Raw genomic sequence first — 20,915 nt, 5'->3', positions numbered from 1 at the left:
GAGTTGTTCAAGGAAGAAAGTTACTTTTCACCCTGTGTTAGTGACAGTGCCAGAAGAACCCGTCACCGAGAACAACCACTCGCTTCAGGACAGGACTGTCATGGACATTCCTGAAAGGTCATTCCGGGAGGACACTTGTGTGACAAAACCTCATGTAGAGACTGTAAGAACGTTACACACTGTCCCTAGAACATCTTGGTTACCCAAAACATGTTGTACAGAGACATGTTTATATTCCACTTTGATCGTTTTGATGTGTTTTTATTCCTGTACATAACCATTTGGCTTTTATGCATTTTTGTCTTTCGTGTTGTTCATATTTGAAACATTCAATAAACGTGTCCTGAAGAAAGTATATAAACTCTCGTCTTGTTTGTTTTCGTGTCACAAGTAACATTCCTAACACTATGGCTACCTCTGCTGTCTCTGCTCCCTCTTCTTCTACTGTCAAAGTCATCGACGAACACTTAGATCGTGCCAGTTGGGAGGCTTTGTATCTTCGCCATCCCTTTAACATGCTCATTGCTGGACCTAGCGGTTCAGGCAAAACCGAATTCGTCAAATGTTTGATCGAACATAAACAGCATTTGATCGATCGACCACCTCAACGCATCGTGTGGTGTGACAAAGAGTGGCAATCGGCGTACAGCCTCTTGCGAGAAATTCAAGGCGATTCCATCGTGTTTGTGGAAGGCATTCCTAAAGAAGACGACGGCATCGTCTCTTATTCCCGTCAAACCCATTTGGTCATTTTCGACGACATGTTAGGAGAAGACGAAGAAGAAATTAAACTGTGGTTCACGCGCAAAGGGCATCACCGTAATGCCAGTGTCGTTTACATCACCCAAAATTTGTTTCAACAAAGTAAAGCCCATCGCACCATCAGTCTCAATGCGCATTACGTGGTCTTGTTTAAAAGCCCTCGAGATAAATCGCAAGTGCAAGTTTTAGCCAAACAGTTAGGAACGCCTTGGCTGACTCAGGCGTACGACGATGCCATTCAAACTCCACACGCCTATTTAGTTGTCGATTTGAAACCTACGACTCCCGATGATTTGCGATTTCGTACCCACTTGTTTCACCATTGGTGCCAAGACGGAGGGCCTGTCCTGTACACGTCTCCGTCCTCGACTTAACTTCACTCCACAAAAAAATCTATTAAAACCTCAGACCCTTTTCGTCTGTCTCACACAGCGTCAACATGACGTCCCTTCAGTCGCATCTTCCCGTCAAATTGATTCGTGCCTTGTATGGCATCAGTCGAGAAAAAAATCCACAAATACGGGCTCGTGTCTTAGAAGCTAGTCTCAGAGAAGTCTTACGATGGTTCACGGTGACGGCACGTCAATTACTCCAAGGGATCATTCAGATTCCTCATCAAACCAAACGCTTTTTTGATCGAAACAAAGTCGCTTTGACCCAACTTGCCGATCCTCGCATCGACACTCAAAACCAAAAAACAAATCATTTTGAAACCTGGAGGGAGCGGTACTCTAGGAGGGGTCATCATTCGCTCTCTCTTAAGATGGGATCCTAATGCTCCTAAACTTCTCCCCAAGAAAAAAGTCAAACGAAGCTCGAAGAAGAAGAAAAAGAGCCACGGTGTCAAAACCAAGTCCCCAAGGAGACCCGTGTCTCCAAGAACTTCTCCAGTGGCGGGACACTCCTCTTACCAGACACCACCCCGGAAAAAGAAAAGAATCCCCCAGAAAAAGAAACAGAGAAAAAGTCCCCAGAAAAAGAAAAGTCCACAGAAGAAAACTAATCGCAAGAGAGGCACTTCGGCCAGGACGCAACCTTACACTCGCAAACCACGACCTGCAAAGGCGGTGACCGCGTCTCCCGTAGCCTCAGGTTCATTCACTTCCCCGTTGATGTCACCAAGAACTGAAGAGTACTTGGAGACGTTGATCACACCAAGAACATCTCCGTTGATAACCCCAAGAACTTCCCCAGTGGCAGGTCCCTCCAATTTAGCGGCAGTGACCGCTGCTCACAAAGTACCTTCTCCAAAAATCAACGTTCAAGAGAGATCGGGCATGTTACAAAGTTTTCTGGATTTGTCCAAGCAAGAACTGGCTCGATTTAGTCCGTTACGTACCCCTGCACGACGTGTCTTGCCTGTCCTGAAGATGATACGCCGTAAAGACAACCAGTGGCGACGCGTTCCAGTATAAAAAAGACCTGTGACTAAGAAGGGGTATCAGTGTTTTTGGTGCTGAAGACGGAAAGATGTCACCCTCCAGAAGACATCCCTCTTCTATACAACCCCAAGGAAAGAAAAGGAAAGGACTGCCTCCTCGTTTAGTAAAACATGCGGACATGTTATCTGTCCTGAACAAAGCTTCTCCACCCCTACGAAAAAAACTCATTCAATCAGCCTCCAAAGAGGTCATCGATACCGTGTGCGAATGTTGTTTGAAAATCTTGAAAGGCACGATCCCTTTGTCCAAACACCAGAAACAATGCTTAGGCAAACATCGTCACGTTCTTCGCCAAATGGTTCAAAAGAAAATTCCCATTCGTCAAAAGAAGAAGATGTTGGTCCAACGTGGAGGCATTTAACCCCTCTTGTTAGGTCCATTGCTGAAAGGAGTCTTGGGAACCATGTTGGGAGGACTGGTGGGAGCAAGATAAAAAGGCCCTCTGAAGTCCCAACATCTCAGAATCGACCCCTGACAACCCCATGGAAGGACGAAAACTAGCTTTAGTGCCTTACAAACGATGGATGGAATACCATCGGTGGCAAGAACAACGCACCCCGCATTTACCTCCCAATCCCAATTTGAGCGAGATGTCCCAGTTACAACACGAATTGCAGTCCTTGATGGATCGCCAAGATTTGTCCGAAACAGAAAAATCGCAAAAGTACGGTCAACTCTTGCAACGACTGCAACTCTTTCACCAGAAAGCTTTAGACGAAACAGCTCTACCCACTCTGCAAGATTTTAAGACCTTGATGAAAAGTCCAGCACCATCTTCAGTACCACCACCACCACCAGCACTACTGCCATCCCCAGGGGTCACCAGAGATGCTACCCCACGAAGACCTGAGGAAGAAGAGATGCGAGAAGTGTTTCAAACACCGTCAGCAGCTCCCATTTCAAGTAAGATTTCAGCATCCTTGTTGACCCCGTCCCCCACACCCCAACGAGAAGAAATGAAAGCTTGGGTTAAAAAGATGATGTCCACTCCTCCTTCGACAGAAGTGAAAAAGAAAGAAGGGAAACCAGAAGTGAAAAAAGAAAAGAAGACCAAAGCCATTCCATTGCCACCTCCACCACCACTACCTTCGACTTCTACTCCCGTAGCCCATCGGACACGTAAATCCGTTTCTAAACCACCCTTTCGTCCCACCCAAAGTAGCATCACGGAAGAGTGGGTGACTTATTAACACACCAAAAGAAAATGGTGAAGGTGTTAGCCGGCATTTACTACGATCCCTCCCATCCTGCAGGTTACGCAGGAGTTCAAAAATTGTATCGTGCTGCCAAAACTCGACTGAAAAGTCTCCGTTTGCCTCAAGTGCAACGATGGTTACAAGAACAAACTACCTACCCTTTACACAAACCCATTCGACGCAAGTTTGCCAGAAGTCGCACCCAAGTGGAAAGCATCGATCATCAATGGCAAGCCGATTTAGCCGATGTCTCTCATTTGGCCAGCTACAATCGTGGCTACAAATATTTGTTTTGTGTCATCGACGTCTTTTCCAAATTTGCCTGGGTCGTGCCCTTGACTTCCAAATCCAGCAGCGAGTTAGTGCGAGCCCTGCAACGGGTGTTGAAACAAAGCGGTCGTCACCATCTTCGATGGCAAACGGACAAAGGTACCGAATTTCTGAACCAAGCTTTCCAAAAAGAATTAAAGAAACGTGACATTCATTTTTTTTACCACCGAGAATCCCGAAACCAAAGCCAGCATCGTGGAACGTTTTCAACGCACTTTGAAAGAACGTATGTGGAAATATTTTACGCATCACCACACTCTGAAGTACATCGACATCTTACCGCACCTGTTGAAAGCGTACAACCAATCTTACCATCGAAGCATTGGACGTGCCCCGCAAGAAGTGACTCCCGAGAACGAAGTGCTGGTGTTCGAGCGCCTGTTTGGTACGTCCCCGACGAGGGCTGTCCCCAAGAAAAGTGGAGTGTTGGCCGTAGGAGATTGGGTACGCACTGGCAAAACCAAACGCACTTTCGACAAAGGTTACTTACCTAACTGGACGACCGAATTGTTTCCTGTCACTGGACGAGTGCATGGCCGTCATCCTGTCGTCTATAAATTGGAAGACATGAACGGAGAAGTGCTCAAAGGAACGCTTTATTTGCCCGAGTTACAACGTGTCACCAAAAAAGAAGACGACGTGTACGACATCGAAAGCATTCTCGAACGCAGAACCCGTAAAGTGGGTAAACGACGTGTCGAAGAAGTCAAAGTACGTTGGGAAGGATATCCACCCAGTTTTGATTCTTGGATCGACGCTTCGCAAGTCATCGACTATAAAAAGAAGTGACCATCATGCCCTTTCACACAGACGCAGCTACGTCGACCACTCCTCCTTCACCCAGTTCTTCTGTGCAAGATTTACAAAAACAACCCTTGTGGGTGTGGTGTGGAGAACGTGTGCCTAAAACGCAAATCGTCTTTTTCTGCCAAATCTTCGTGGTGTATTGTGTCATCGGGGCAGCCATCGCCAATTTGAGTTTGCAACAAGGAGACAAACAATTGTGGACCATTTTATTGAGCAGTTGCATCGGTTACCTGCTTCCCAATCCCTACCTGAAATTCTCTTCCAACGGGAACCACGGAAACCTTGTGTCCAGTGCCAGTGCCAGTGACCACTCCAACAACAACAACAACCCCATTTTGAGCGGAGACACGCCTCTGGCGTCCAGTAACCCCTCGGACAGCCACAGAACTCTGGAATTATGAGTCACCAAAACCAATTTTACTTAACCTTACCCAGTGACAGTTCCATGGAGGTGTTTCCCCACAACACGTTGTGCTGTTACACAGCCAAATTACCTCAGGCCATCCCATTAGATCACGAAGCCCATTGGGAAGTGGCTTTAGTGGAAATCATTCACCCGTCCCAAGTCCACAATGTCCTTCCCAATCAAAATTCTTTTACGGTGGAAGTTCATGACGAGCAAATGCAACTGTACTTGGATACCCATGGCAAATATGACAAGAAAACCCCTAACACAAAAAATCCAAAGTGGACCGACTATAAGTTGTTCATTCCCGCAGGCTATTATTTTAGTGGTCAACATTTGGTCAGCACCATAGCCTCCAGGTTTAATGTCGTATTTCTGAAATCTTTGGAGAGTGTCAATAAAAGTGTCACCCTGGAGTACCACAAAACAGCTCGTCGCTTCCTGATGAAATTTCCTGAGGGGCGTAAAATCATGTCTTTCTTATTGTGTCCTGAATTGTTTGTCATGTTGGGCGGGGACATGGAGATGAGGAAGAAAGTAGAAAAAAAGGCGAATTACTAGTCATTTCTGACAACGATACTTTTGCCAAGTATTTTCGTACCCCGGGAGAACTGAACCAAGGACTGAATTTGATGTTTGTGTACTCCGATGTGGTGGAGTACAACGTGGTGGGACACACCTCCGTACCGTTACTGCGTATCATTCCTTTCAAAGTGGATTCTGTCACGAACGCTGAAGAGGAAGGTGGAAACACTTATCACGTCCACCGCGAATTTGTACATCCTCACTATTTGCCTGTCAGTAAGTCTTATATGGACACGGTCAACATTGCTAGGAAAGGAGATCTGGGACAAAATATTCCATTCACCAAAGGAAAAGTCACGGTGAAACTCCATTTTCGAAAACGGTTCTCTCACGACTCGTAAGTCATGTATCCAGTGTACCGAGGGGTTGCTCGACAGCGAGGACACGGTTTAGGAGATATGTTAAAATCGGCTTTTCGTTCGGTGGCTCCGGTGTTGAAACCGATGGTGACACGAGGATTGCACGCCTTGAAAGATGCGGCACTGACACAAGGCAAAGAATTTCTCCAAACTGTCATCATCGACAAACAAAACCCCAAAGAAGCCTTCATGAGGGCAGGCAAAAATGTCTTGCTACAAACGGGTAAAGACCTTTTGAGCCGATGAGAAACACCTATAAATACCCTGCACACTACCGAGTCAGGCATTCAGCAAGGACAAGGCAGAAAGAGACGACGAAGAAAACACCCTTTCACCAGACTTCACACGTCTAAAGCTAGAAAGACAAAGAAAAGAAGAACCGTCAGAGACTCAGACGTTTTCGATTATTAAAGTATTGAGACACAGAAAAAGGATGCACCGAGAATCTTGCGCTTGTTCCAAGTCGGAACTGGATCTGTTTCCCATGCCCCCCACCATAATGACCATGCAAGAATCCCAATGGGTGGAATTTCACCCCGTCTCCTCTTTGACAGCCTCAGCTCCCATCGAGTTTGAAATCAAAGGACAGCCCGAAGATTACATCGATCTGAATAGCAGTTACTTGTACCTGAAAGTCAAAGTTGTCGATGAGGACAATTCGCCCCTGGATGGTGATGAGGTAATAGCTCCCGTCAACAATTTCATGCATTCCTTGTTCAGTGGAGTGGACTTGTACTTGAATAACAAACTAGTCAGTAGCAGCATGGATACTTACCCTTATCGAGCGTACCTGGAAGATCTCTTGACGTACGGAATAGATGCCAAGAACACTCATCTCAATACCTGTGTGGCATGAGAAGCTGACGAAGCTAACAAGTTTGAAACATTCGAAACTGATACAAAGGATAAAACTAAACCAAAAAATGAGGGATTTCTAGAACGAAGAGACAAAATCAAGGACGGACAGAGTTTAGAACTGATGGATCGTTTGCATTTGGACATGTGGTTGCAAGAGAAGTATTTGCTGAATGGGGTGAATGTTCGCCTGAGACTGAATCGTAGCAGTGCCGCTTTCCATTTGATAGGTACTACTGCTTGCAAAACTGTCATCGAGGAAGCCAGGCTCTACGTACGACGCGTGGAAGTGTTACCTAAAGTGGGAAACGACATCAGTCAGACGTTGAGCAGAACGACCGCTAAGTATCCGATACGACGCGTGGAAGTGAAAACCTTCACCATTCCTACGGGGCAACGATCCATGATCGAAGATCATCTGTTCCAAGGACAGTTACCCAAACGTTTAATCCTTGGTATCATCGAGAATGCAGCCTTCAACGGAGCTTTGGCTAAATATCCTTTCTACTTTCATCACTTTAACGTGTCCAAGATCGAAGTCAGTCGCGATGGCAAGACCTTGTGTACCCGACCTTTCGAACCTAAGTTTGGTGACAGGAATTATTTGAGATCGTACTTGTCCCTGTACGAAGCCACTGGTCAGTTAGGAACCAACACCAGTCAAGGTATTACGTACGAGGATTATGCAGGAGGCTATGCTTTGTGGGCTTTTGATTTCACTCCAGACCAAGGCAGCGACGAGGGACATTTCCACCCTATAAAATCTGGCCAGATTCGTGTGGAAATTCAGTTTACTACAAATCTAACAGAGACGGTGAACGTCCTCCTGTATGCAGAATTTGATAATACCATAGAAATCAACAGTTTGAGAGAAGTCATTCTAGATTATTAGAAGCTATGGAAGACTGTTATCCCTCTTTACCTAGTGGAGAAACTTTGGACATGGAATGTGAGGAGACTGTGGAAGAAGAAGAAGTTATCATGATGAAGTCAAGATGGCCAGAACAAGAAGCACATTTAGACTCCTGTTTTGCCAAACACTTGGTCGAAAAATTGACGGAATTGATCAAAAAAGATTGCTATGGATGTCAAAACGATCATCCCAGTCAAATTCAACACGATAAATGCCTGATGTTGAGTCAAGAAGAAAAATTGGACGAGTATCTGGACGAAGCTTGGAGCCTCATCTCGGACGAAGTCGTGTTGCATCAGTGGTATAAAGACTTGCGTGAACATTCTTGTCCACCATTAACCACTCAAGAGATCCATCGTATCGAAGCTCTCCTGAATCAGAGTGAGGAGACGAAACAAAGAAACGGTTATTTGTCAGACATTTTCAAGCAAAAAGTCAGCATCGAATTGATGACTTATTATTACCTGTGAAGAAAAAGAAAAACACGCAAATCAATGGATACCTGGGAACTTTATTACCTTTTGAACCACAGTTCGTACACGGCTTTTTGGAATCCTGTCGTCTGTGCTAAAGATGAACTCCCTCATCGCAAACCTCAAGACCATCAAGCTTATGTGATCAACACGGACGACAGTCATCTCCCAGGAACCCACTGGGCAGCCGTCTACTTTCCTCAAGAAGGATGTGTGGAATATTTCGATTCCTATGGATTGCCCCCTTTGGAAGACGATATCATTGACTTTATGAGAAGAAATGCTCAGACCACCCGATTCAATAATGTGAAATTACAAGGCACAGATTCCTTGGTTTGTGGACAATATTGTGTGTATTTTCTGCATCATCGCAGCCTGGACTATTCCTTAGAACATTTAGTGACTCATTTTGATCCTCGTTCTTCTTCAGGAAACGATGTGAAAGTAGATCAATGGTTTTGTAACCATTATGCTTATCTTTTGTCTCAAGCTAGGAAACGTAGTGTCCATCAATGGTCTAATGACTTCCAACAGTGGAAATCACAATTTCATTCACAACGTTGTCAACCCTGTTTAAAGTAAAGTGTTAATTGAAAAAAAATGTTTGTGATTTGAAACAAAAATGTTTGATGTTATATTGTTGGATTATTGTTAAAAATGTTAGAGTTGTTTGTTAGTGTTAAGTGATTTTGAATTTTAAAAAATGCTGTGTTTTGAAAAAAATGCCTTTGTGGATTGGTTGGCTATAGAAATCTTGATTCATGGTCTCTGACTTCTTACTATCCCTGCCATGACACTCATTGAACGTTGCGGCTCGAAAACCGTGGAGGGATGTTTTTCTTCGCGTCCGCGCTTTGACTTTAAAGCCGCGGCAGCCTCCAGTCTAACCATCCATTGTCGACTCATCCTCCTACGAAGATGTGCTCCAAACTAGCTAAGCTAAACGAAGCCTACGTGAATTTGCATAGGGTCAGACACAGTCTGATACCAAAGTCAGAAGAGATAGAGAATGTGAGAATGATAAAAGTCACTGAAGACCTGATAGAAGAGCTCTTCAGAGAAGAAGTGAACAGGGAGAAAGAAGAATGGACAGAGAAGTACAGACTTCAGAAACAGCAGAGAGAGCAGCAACAACAGCAGCAGCAGAAACCTGAACCTGACAGAGGCTTTGTCGATTGTCGTATCGACACCAAAGAGTTCTTCTTCTCTTTCCGAAGAAGCAGACCTATCGTCAGAAAATATATCGTCAGAGGACGTCGCATTCTTAGAAGCTAAAAGATCGCCCTAGCTTCAATTTCACACAAGCAAAAACAGCCCTTTTCAGGGCTACCCAATACTCTAGAAAAGAAATAACAATCGATTTGCCAATGTATGTAGAGTAGTGTGAATATAAACACTGACTCTTTTGTGGTGTGAGTGTATGTGATTGTAAATAATGATCATGTTTTTTTCTGGTATTTAACGTGCGTGGAGAGTAGATTTGGGGTTTGATTGCTTTGAGTATGTGGATAGTATATTGAAGTGATTAATGAAAATTTTTAAATTAGTAATGGGTAGTAAAAAAAAGTGAGTGAGTGTTTCTTTTAGGTCCGCGCGTTGTTTGGTCATGATCTAGGTAATATAACTTTGGTCTTGGGGGGATGTTTTCCTTCACGTCCGCGCTTCTAGTATAAATCGAAAATCGCTTGGCAGTCTCGCTACCCTGTTCATTCGTTAGCAAGACAATGAATACCAGAACTGTAAAGCTTCTAGAACTCCAGATGCACCTGGAATATGCCAGGCGCATACTTAATGAACTGGCCGCGGAGGCCATTGTCGAAGAGGGAAGGATGAAAGAGGCGGAAAGAAGAAAAAAAGAAGAGAAGGAAAATGAGAGAGGAAATTTCAGAATCCCAGAGACAGAAGATTAGGATTCTGAAGCCACTTATCCTGCCTCTGCTCTCCCCCCAAAAAGAGTGAAAGGAAACTGGGGAAGAAGATGTGTGTGTGGTGCCAGACCTGGAAGGTGTCATCATTAACCAGGTGCCCATGGAGTTAAAAAACAAACAGCCCTTTTCAGGGCTACCCAAACCTTTAGAAAAGAAATAGTAATCCATTTGCCAATGTGTGTATGTAGAGTAGTGTGAATATAAACACTGACTCTTTTTTTTCCTAGTGTGAGTGTATGTGTTTGTGTTTGTAAGCGCTCACGTACGTTTGTGTGGATAGTAGATTATTGGTTTTTGTAAGTGTTTAAGTTGGTTTGTGTGGATAGTATATTATTGAAAACATTGCAAGACGTCCTGGACAATTTGGGTATGATGGAGCAAATGTTAGTTAACTTAAACGAGGATCACTATTCTTATAGCCCCCATCGAGTGAAGATGGAGATTAACAACTTAAGAAAAGTAAAGGAAATGATCAGTGATCTGTTGAAAGAAATAAAGGAGGGGAAGGAGGATGAAGAGGAAAGGTTAATGATGAGAGCATGGAATGAAAAAAATTGAAAAAGAAGAAGAAAATGAGAAGAGGAAGAAAGAAGAGGAGGAGAAGAAGAAAGAAGAAAACAAGAAGGAAGAAAAGAAAGAAAAGAAGAGAAAAAGTGTAGGACAGAAAATAAGAAGCTGGTGGAGAAATAGAAGAAATTAGAAGAAGAAGAAAACCAAAGGCCCTTTTCAGGGCCACCCACATTTCTCGAAAAGAGATAGACTTTCAATTGCCTACCCCTTTTTATATTTTTTTTTATTTAAAAAAAAATAGAGACCCCTCCCTGTTTCAATTTTCACCTGTTCCCTTTCCATAGACCCATGAGTTCGGGACCCTATTAAAATAGGGTCCCGACCCTGTTCCATTTCACCTAGTCCCTAAATAATCCCACGATCAATTCCCCATGTTCAATTTCCCTTGTCGCTAGAGCGATCCAACAATTTTCCCCATCTTAATTTCCCTTGTCGCTAAACAGACCCACGATTTATTCCCATGTTAATTTCCCTTGTCGCTAGAGTGACCCATGATTTTTCCCCATGTTAAATTTCCATTGTCGCTAGAGTGACCCAGGGGGGTCTGTAATGCTAATTCCCGTTGTCGCTAGGGTGACCCAATTCACTGCTAACAAATACTTGTCATGAAATCAATAGTTTATTTGAAATTCAAAATTGAAATTAGAATTATGTACATATTTATCTTTAATGAATGAAAGCATTAAATTTTCACCTCAGCCGAAATATAAATCAATACCCAGAAGGGAAAACTGAAATACACTTATAGGGCACATACGAACGATTGAAAGATTCAGTGTGGTATTATAAAGCCAACCTCTAAATTCTTATGTATCAGAGATTAGCTCCAAAACCATAAATTAATTATTCCAAAGAGAAAATATAGATTTTGTGAGTAATATGTTTAAGCTTGCCTAGCATGTGCACAAACACGTATTATAATTATTATTATTATTATTATTATTATTATTATTATTATTATTATTATTTTTCACAGATATCAATGAAAAACGCTTGACTCTGGCTAAAGAGATGGGAGTAAAGCATACGTTTCGAATTCTTCCCGAAGACGAAGTCAGCACTGTTGTTACTAAAGTGATCAATACATTGGGCTCTGCTCCTGATCGCACTATTGAATGCAGTGGAGCTCAGTTCTCGGTGGACCTCGGAATTGCAGTAAGTATACGATAGATATGGAGCCACTGTTCAATAATGTAAGCCACACAACTATTACAATGTCAAAAAAGTATTAGATTCAATTTATAAATGCATTATCTCTCCATTAGCGTAATTGCATTTGAACAGTGTTATAGTAATCGAATGATGAGACGTGTAGAGTCGCTTCCCTTACAGATTTGTACTCTGCCATAAGAAGAGTAATCGGAGAAAATACTATCATAAATATTTAGAATACTTATATCTGATACGTTATGTGTGGTACATTTATGATACGTTGTGTGTAGTGCATTTATGAAAAGTTTCGTATGATACATTTATGATACGTTCTGTGTGGTGAGTTTATGATACCGTCTTTGTGGTACGTTTTAACACCAAGTACGGAAATTGTCGCTTCACTAGATTAGCTGGTTTTGTAACTTAACTTTGAAAATCTATCTTGTTCGACTTTTAATTCTTGCTAATATATTTCATATATTTCATTTCATTTTTAATGCTTCAATGTCTAATGATGATGGATGAAAAGTCCTCATATACCACAATAAAAACAAACTGCACTATCTCGCATTTCAATCTGTAGGCAACCAAAAAAGGTGGAGTTTTCGTCATTGTTGGACATGGACCAGAGAGAATCTCGTTTCCTGTCATGACTCTGCTTACCAAGGAACTGGAAGTGCTGGGATCTTTTAGATATGCCAACACGTGCGTATTAGTACTAGTGGCAAATCTATTCATGCCAAGCTATTTCGCTTCCATTAATCCCTCTTCACTGCTTTATGACCATGACAACACTATTGCAGTCCTTGAAATGAAGGCTTTTTACAAATATATGGGTCCCATACCATCTGTATTGTTTCTTAAAAGTATTTATGATTGTGCGTCGTTTGAATGTTTACAGAGGACCGCTGTCGCAATGATTTCTGGTGAATTTGTCGTTCAAGGTGTGCAAAGATTTGTTTGGGCTTATACAAAATGAATTATTTTGTTAAAATATCTTTCCTACACGTAATCATGGATTACTACCACAACTACTACATGCATTATCATTCCGATAAAACGTATTAATTATTGGTTAAGGCAGGAGGGGAGGAGTTAAGAAAATCACTGCTTACTCAGGTTAGAACAAGTGTAAGCTAATACGGTCGTCTGAACTATAATCAAATACTCATTTTTAAATTTGCATTTTTATTTATTTATCTATTTATTTATTTTATTTTTTATTTATTTATTTATAACTTTCCTTGTTTCGGAGAGGGTGAACAAACCATCCATCATTTGCTGCTGTTTTTCGTCGTAAGATGCTTATCGTATCTGGATATGAGCCATGCGCTCCTACACAGAAGTTTCGCGCCTAACCATTTTTTGGTCTACGTCTGTAAAACTTAACAGCTGACCAGTACATGTTTGCCCCTCCCCCACCCCACCTAAAGCAATAATTCTACGGGGGATCTGGATGTGAGCGTAAGTAAGTGAAGAGGTTTATTAACGTATTAGTAATTCATTTTTATAGTTAGTGTTGTACCCCCCATGTCATACTTGTAACACTGGTAGACAAAGTTGCTATTGTCATCCCATTCAATGTACCAGTTTTGTTTTATTGGCGAAAGGCAGAAATGCAGTCGTGTTGTTTCTTCCTGCTGACCATGCATGCGTATCATTTTGTTTACTTATTTTTCTTTCTTTTTAACCATATTTATATTTAGATGAAAGCTGAACCCACTTGGAATTTGTCTGTGTTCAACACGTAAATCGCTATGTGTTTTAGGTCACTGTTTTTGTTTTTTAATTAATAAGTTCAGTTCATTTCTAAAGTAGATGACTAAAATTTTAATTTGTACATTTTTACATGGCACATTTCATCTAGGTGGCGACCAGCCATAGAAATGGTTTCATCCGGAAGAATGAATCTGAAACCCCTCGTGTCACACATTTTCTCCCTGAAGGACATATCAAAAGCTCTCACGATAGCAACATCAGGAGACGGGATCAAAGTCATGGTGGACTGTTCCATATGAGACTAATATAATAAATTAAAGTGGAATAGAAGTGTTACTGTAATTTTCTACTGAGCTAATTTACTTTGCATTTTGTTATGTTATTCAATATTTCTGAAGGAAACTATAGCAATTTTATTAAAGCTACAGTCGTAAATTTAGTTCAATGTTCTGTTAGTATTTATCATAGTGCCATATAAATTGTTAAAAATCTCTGAACAACGTATGGCAAAATATTTGATTAAGCTACAAAATTTTGCTATTCGCTTATATATATTGGTATCGTTGGCAATGCAATAAATGTACTTTAAAAACTGTTGGTGAGTTTGTTTGTTTTTTCATTGGTCATGTATAATTTCTTATTCATGCATAAGTTGACTTGTTTGCATTGTATATCAGTGTTGTTTATACATCATCAAAGAAGATAATGAAATTGATAACATTTCAAAATTTAAACTAAACAAGACTGTACAAAAATAATCGTGATTATTTTACGATCTTTCGTGTTAATCACGTGCATCTGCAATAACAGGATTGTCCGCATTTTGTTTCCGTATTATCTACATGGTTCTTACTCGCGTTCTCCTCTTTCACCCTGTTTTCTGTCTTTTGACTAATTGTTATAGACTTATTATCAGAAGGTAATCTAGAATTTTATCACTTACCACATCTGTATTTCTAGCCGGAATAGTTTGAATATATTTGGTTAATTCATTTACTGAAACTGTTTCTGCCATCAATGATATTAAACGTTTTTATCACCATATCACCGGTAGTCAAAGTACATCATCATCAACATCATCATCAAGATATTCCAATGAAACGCTTAAATTTATAACATATTGATGAAATCTTCACGTCATATGCTATGCGACTCAGAGCGCGTGCATGGCATATGTGAACTGCACTATAATACATTCAGTATGTGACATATATATACAGAGAGAGAGAGAGAGAGAGAGAGAGAGAGAGAGAGAGATAGATAGATAGATGCAAATTAAGCAGTTTCACTGGTCCCACACAAAGTTTGTCAAACAATAGTGTGAGTTAAAAGAAAGAAACACAAACAAAACAGATGCACAAACCTACGGTTGTGGTTATGCCGTAGGTGGGCTGTCTGGTCTTTTCTACACTATTCAACACCTTTCTTGAAAGAATCGTGGCTGACGCGCTTGTAAAGCATGAAGGGACGGTCATCATCGGAGGCAGACGAGTCACCAACTTACGTTTGGCCGATGATACTGATGGTCTAGCAGGAAATGAGCAAGAATTAGCTCGCTTAGTTGAGAGTCTCGACAACATCTAAGCAGCCTACGGCATGAAAATCAGTGCAGCGAAGACAAAAAACGATGACCAACAACACCAAGGGCATCGGCACTGACATCAGGATCCAATGTACGAAGCTAGAAACAGTCCACAGCTTCAAGTACTTGGGGCCAACGGTAACAGATGAAGGATTGAAGCCTGAAGTGCTCTCCAGGATTACACAGACAGCATTAGCGCTGAGAAAACCGAAGCCCATCTGGAACGACAAGAACATCGCACATAGTTCAAAGCTCAGAACGATGTACTCATTGGTGATATCCATATTTATATACGCCTGTAAATCATGGACCATAATAGCAGACTTAGAGAAAAGGATACAGGCCACAGAGATGAGATTTTTCCGAAAGATCCTCGGCGTCACATACAAAGACCATGTCACCTGTCACGGAATGGTGTAAATGTTGTTAATTAAATATATGTACTCGGGTTTCGTTTCTTTTTCTCTGTACCAATATTTGGATTATAAATACGCACACATCTTCATAATCCACTACTCGTATAAATCGCCACATTAAACCATATATCTGTGTCGTCAAAACGTGTTCTGTTGTTAATCCGAGATTTGCGCGAAAGATTAGAAAGTACTTGTCAAATGGCGCAAGACGAACTCGCGAAATCTAGTCGTAGGTACGCCAAGTACTACAACCGAGGAACTCGGAGTAAAAAATTTGACGTAGGCGATCAAGTGTTGGTGCTTCTCCCAACGAATAACAACAAGCTGCTAGTCCAATGGAAAGGGCCATATGAAGTCAGACAGGTGAAAGGCGAAATGGATTATATCATTGATATGGAGGGGAAGTCCAAGACATTTCATGCCAATATGCTTAAACTCTACGTAGCGAGACCTGGACAAACGATTGATAAAGGGATTTTGAATGTAGTATGCGTTGCGGTGATAGAGGATAGGTCTGGTGACGAAGCGGAATTCGTCTCCAGCACAGAAATACCCCTTGAATACCCCATGGACGTTGGTAAAGAAAGTATTGACCAGATAAATGTATGCCCTGAGTTATCGGAGGGTCAACGTACACAGATTATGGAGGTTTTGTCCAAATATCCAGATGTGTTCACGGACAGACCAGGCTGTACGGGTCTAATTCGACACGAGATCAAATTGAATACCACTGAGCCTATCAGGATTAAAGGATATCCGATACCCTTTAATGCACGGGAGACAATCAGCGAAGAAGTGATGAAAATGTTAGACCAGGGAGTGATCGAACCTTCAAACTCCCCATACTCGTCCCCCGTGGTGTTAGTCAGAAAGAAAGACGGGACCAACCGGTTTTGCATCGACTTTCGGCAATTAAACAAGATCACCGTATTTGATGCAGAACCAATGCCAGATATGGAAGGTGTATTTTCAAAATTGGCAGGTCATAAATACATTTCCAAATTAGATCTAAGCAAGGGATATTGGCAGATACCCATCGCCGATAATGTCCGCGAGTTAACGGCATTCGCGACTCCCAAAGGACTGTTTCAATTTAAAGTTATGCCTTTCGGTTTAGTCAACGCCGGTGCGTCGTGCGTTCGTCTCATGCGCAAATTATTAAACGGAACGGAAAACGTCGACAGCTTCGTAGACGACATCTTTGTTTACACGCATACATGGGATGAACATGTTAAGGTATTACGGGATCTGTTCGATAGACTTCACATTGCAAACCTTTCAGTTAGGCCTACTAAGTGTAGCATAGGGTATTCCAGTTTGGAATGTTTGGGACATCTGGTAAGTGGACTAGGCCAGTTGCAACCTCATCCAGATAAAATAGGAGCAATCAGGGATGCCCCTAGACCAGAGACAAAAAAACAAGTAAGGTCTTTCCTAGGTCTAATCGGGTTCTACAGGAAATTCGTCCCCAACTTTTCGGCTATTGCCAGCCCATTAACGGATTTGACTAGGAAGGGGCAACCGAATAAAGTTTCATGGGGTGTATGCCAGGAAAAAGCGTTTAACACTCTAAAACACAAACTGGTAAGTGCACCAATTTTAAAGTTGCCGGAAATAGATAAACCTTTTGTACTAAGGACTGATGCGTCCGATACGGGTCTTGGGGCTGTTTTGCTACAGGAGCAAGGGGGGATGAAATTGCCCATTGCTTATGCAAGTAGGAAATTGCTCCCTAGAGAGGAAAAGTACTCCGTGATTGAAAAGGAGTGCCTAGGTTTAGTATGGGGAATAGGGAAATTCCATACATATCTTTTTGGGAGGGAGTTTACCTTGCAAACGGACCATCAGCCGCTTTTATATTTGAATAAAGCAAAGGTCACCAATGCAAGATTGATGCGTTGGGCGTTGTCTTTGCAACCATACAGTTTTCGAATCGAGGCAATTCGAGGGTCAGAAAATGTGGGAGCTGATTTTTTAAGTAGGGTGTAATTAGCAAATAATTTCGTTCGGTCTGAAAATTGGAAGTTTTAATAATGATTCATTGTTCACATTCCGTGATTGTTCTAAAAGTGATACCACTTTTTTTTAGGGGGGAGGTATTGTCACGGAATGGTGTAAATGTTGTTAATTAAATATATGTACTCGGGTTTCGTTTCTTTTTCTCTGTACAACGATGCCCGAGGGTGATTATAATATGGTCTATGTATTTCGAAATCGTGAGTACGATTCGTCCTGTGCCACACGTGCAAGGTGCCTTTGATAAAGAATAACGAAAATTCTAAAGGTATAAATACGTTACTACATGTAAAGGACCTTGACAATACTAATGGTTTTGTCAGCAAGCGGCCTGCTTAAAGGATTCGCACAACTCCAGCTGTAGGGCTGAGTTTTGATGGTAGGAATATCCGGGGTGTCCGGTGTTGTCAGAGTGTAGAAACGTCCGTGTGTCCGGAGCGTTTAAGGTGCCGGAGCGTCTAATGTCTAGCATCCGGAGTGTCAAGAGTGACTAAGGTGACCCAGCTGTAGAGCCGTCAAAGGACCAGGGGGTCCGGAGCGTCTAATATTTCAAGTGTCCGGAGGGTCTAATATTTCAAGTGATCATAGTATTCCGAGGGTTCGGAGTCTATATTGGTTGTGAAATTGATTCGGAGGAGCTGTGGAGCGGATATGGTGCACGGGTGACGGAGTGCATCTCCACACATGTATTTTTAGCTGTATGCTAATTTTGGGTTAGTAAGACCCAGTGTATTATTCAGGACTGGAAGGATAGATTGTATATCCGTTCTTGTTTAGTGACATAATTTCGCTACCTGAGCGAATACATTTTTTTGGTTTACTATGTGTAGACTTACATCGTTTACTATTTGAGTGAACTATATTCATCTTTCCATTATTGAATCATTTGTGAAATCATTTATCCTGTGTTTTAGGGTTACTGACCTAAATTTATTTGTACATTTTTTCCATCTTTGAAACTGTGCGTTTTTTTTGCTAAATAGATCCAATATTTGGATTATAAATACGCACACATCTTCATAATCCACTACTCGTATAAATCGCCACATTAAACCATATCTGTGTCGTCAAAACGTGTTCTGTTGTTAATCCGAAATATCCCACCCGGTTATCTTGTTACATCACCAGTGAAGAAATGAAAGGATCAGACAAGCCATTGGGCCTCACGAAGATCTCCTGAAAAGCATAACCTGCAGTGGTATGGGCATGGATCACGATCATCAGGACCTGCAAAGATAATCCTGCAAGGCACTGCACAAGGAAGAAGAAAGAGACGCAGTCAGAGAAAGAGGTGGGAAGATAACATTCGAGCGTGGACAGGCTTGACATTGAGCGACTCACTCAGAAAGAGGGAAAATAGAGAGGAATAGAGGAAACAGGTGGTTCGGTCTTGAGCGGTGCCCCAACGGTCTACCAGACTACGGGGCTGCTGCTGATGATGACGATAATGGTGATAATGATGATGATGATAATGATGATGATGATATTAAATATATAAATAGATATTGTTCTGAAAGTTACTTAATGTTGCATGATAAACTATTTATTTTGCCGAGCGAGGACTCTTCAGAAATTAATTAATTCAAGGAATTAGGACATAAATATACATATCGATTGAATGTAAACCCTAAAGCACTCTCAGTATGTTTCTTTATATCCCTACCTATTCAAATATCCTTTCATCTACTCCATAGATCTGATATTATTTGATATATTTCATTGTAATATTGAAAGTACCATCCTGATCATTTAAATAGTTATTGAAGATAAATATTAGCAACTTTTCGTAAATGGAATGGTTCAGAATTTTACCAGTGCTCTTTGGGGTATACACAAATCGCATATTAATTGATGAAGCGGGTAAGGACTATTGAATATTATTAGATACGTACAACTGTATAAGTGGAAGTACTAAATTCATGGAACAATACAACCGAGGATTTTCGTAGAAGAGTCATGGCCTCGGAGCCAATAAACGAAGACGACGAAACATTCTTATTTCAGACAGATGAATTGATTGTCACACATCAGCTGCTGTGCAATTTGGCGCGTAAACTTTGTTAATACAATATTTAGGAATTTGGCTAGTGTTAGATGCCATACATGATACGGGTCATAACATCGCTAGGGGAGCATGCAATTGACCATGCATACGCCTGTCTTTCTTGCCTAGTAATCAAAATGGCAAAAATGATACCTGTCATAGTTTCCCATACAAATGCAGTAACATATCAATAGGTGTGTTTGTGTGTCTGTGCGTCTGTGTGAGAAAGAGAACGGCAGATGGATAAATGGAGAAGTGGATAAATAGATATGGTCTTGAATGTTACATGAGGTTGCTTGGTGACATCGGTATCATTATTTATTATGTGCTCATTTTTGTTTCCATTAACTTTGCATTATCAGAATTGTGCAATATTGTATGATACTGACCATGTAGATATCGCACGCACTTGCACGACATGTGTGTCTAAATGTAGGATAGTGTATTAGGAACTACTTTGTTAAACAATCATGTACACTCACGTAGTAGACAATTTAGGTTGATTAGATTTGTTTGTGAATGAACTAAATAAGCTGTTTCGTCCATTCGAAAGCAAAGATGATAACGTTAACGACGAGGACGCGTTCACTGTATCAGAAACGAAACTGTAGAAGAACCAAACAAACGAATGTGATATTCGCAATGCCAAAAAACAAATGTATGAGGCGCAGTAATTGAAAATAACGTTCTGATCATTTAAACAGTTATTTAGGAGAAATGTTCGTAACTTTTCGTAAATAGAATGGTTCAAACGGTGACCAGTGCTATCTGGGATGTACAGCAATAGCATAGAGAACCATATTTAGGCCAAGGGTTGTCTCATATTTATCAGAGACGTACCAGTTTATAAGTGAAAGTATTACATTCGAGAAGAGATCCAACTGAAGGTTTTGGTAAAAAAAAAAAAAAAATGAAGGGCCTTAGAGCCAATACGCCAAGACGACGACGAACTTTTATTTCAGCTGGCTTAATAGGCTGTTACACAGCAGCTGTTTTGCAATATTCCAAGTTAACCTTTTTAAATCACTATTTTGGATTTAGGCTCGTGACAAACGTCATACAGATCATAACATAGCTAGTGTTCCTACAAATAGGATGCAAGTGACAAGACATAAACATATTTTCTTAGCTTATAAGAGAACTGGCAAAAAATATACTTACATTTATGTATGTTGAATTTCCTCATTCGTTTTGACAAAATTCACGGTTGTACACTGATGTGTGTGTGTTTGTGTGTGTGTGTGTGAGAGAGAGAGAGAGAGAGAGAGAGAGAGAGAGAGAGATTTGAACTTTTAACGTTATATGTCTGCAGTGTGGCAATTTATAGTGATGTCTAACACTGGGGCATCATGCCGCAGAC

At 41.3% G+C, this 20,915-nt stretch overlaps 1 protein-coding gene across 1 annotated transcript in view; it reads left to right on the top strand.

The window, feature by feature from the left end:
• Positions 1 to 14,092, top strand: part of LOC149792004 (sorbitol dehydrogenase-like) — a 38,263-nt gene extending 24,171 nt beyond the window's left edge. The window contains exons 8-10 of the mRNA XM_089970502.1: positions 11,603 to 11,781; positions 12,362 to 12,483; positions 13,646 to 14,092. Of these exons, the coding sequence (XP_089826628.1) occupies positions 11,603 to 11,781; positions 12,362 to 12,483; positions 13,646 to 13,796 (452 nt within the window). The 3' untranslated portion in view covers positions 13,797 to 14,092. The remainder of the gene's footprint in view (positions 1 to 11,602; positions 11,782 to 12,361; positions 12,484 to 13,645) is intronic.
• The last annotated feature ends 6,823 nt before the right edge of the window (positions 14,093 to 20,915 follow it).

The sequence above is a fragment of the Sinohyriopsis cumingii genome, chromosome 9, assembly GCF_028554795.1.
Source record: "Sinohyriopsis cumingii isolate HCF-2022 chromosome 9, ASM2855479v2, whole genome shotgun sequence".
Taxonomy (NCBI): domain Eukaryota; kingdom Metazoa; phylum Mollusca; class Bivalvia; order Unionida; family Unionidae; genus Sinohyriopsis; species Sinohyriopsis cumingii.
Note: the sequence above shows the minus strand (reverse complement) of the source record. Positions and strands in the feature narration are given on the sequence as shown.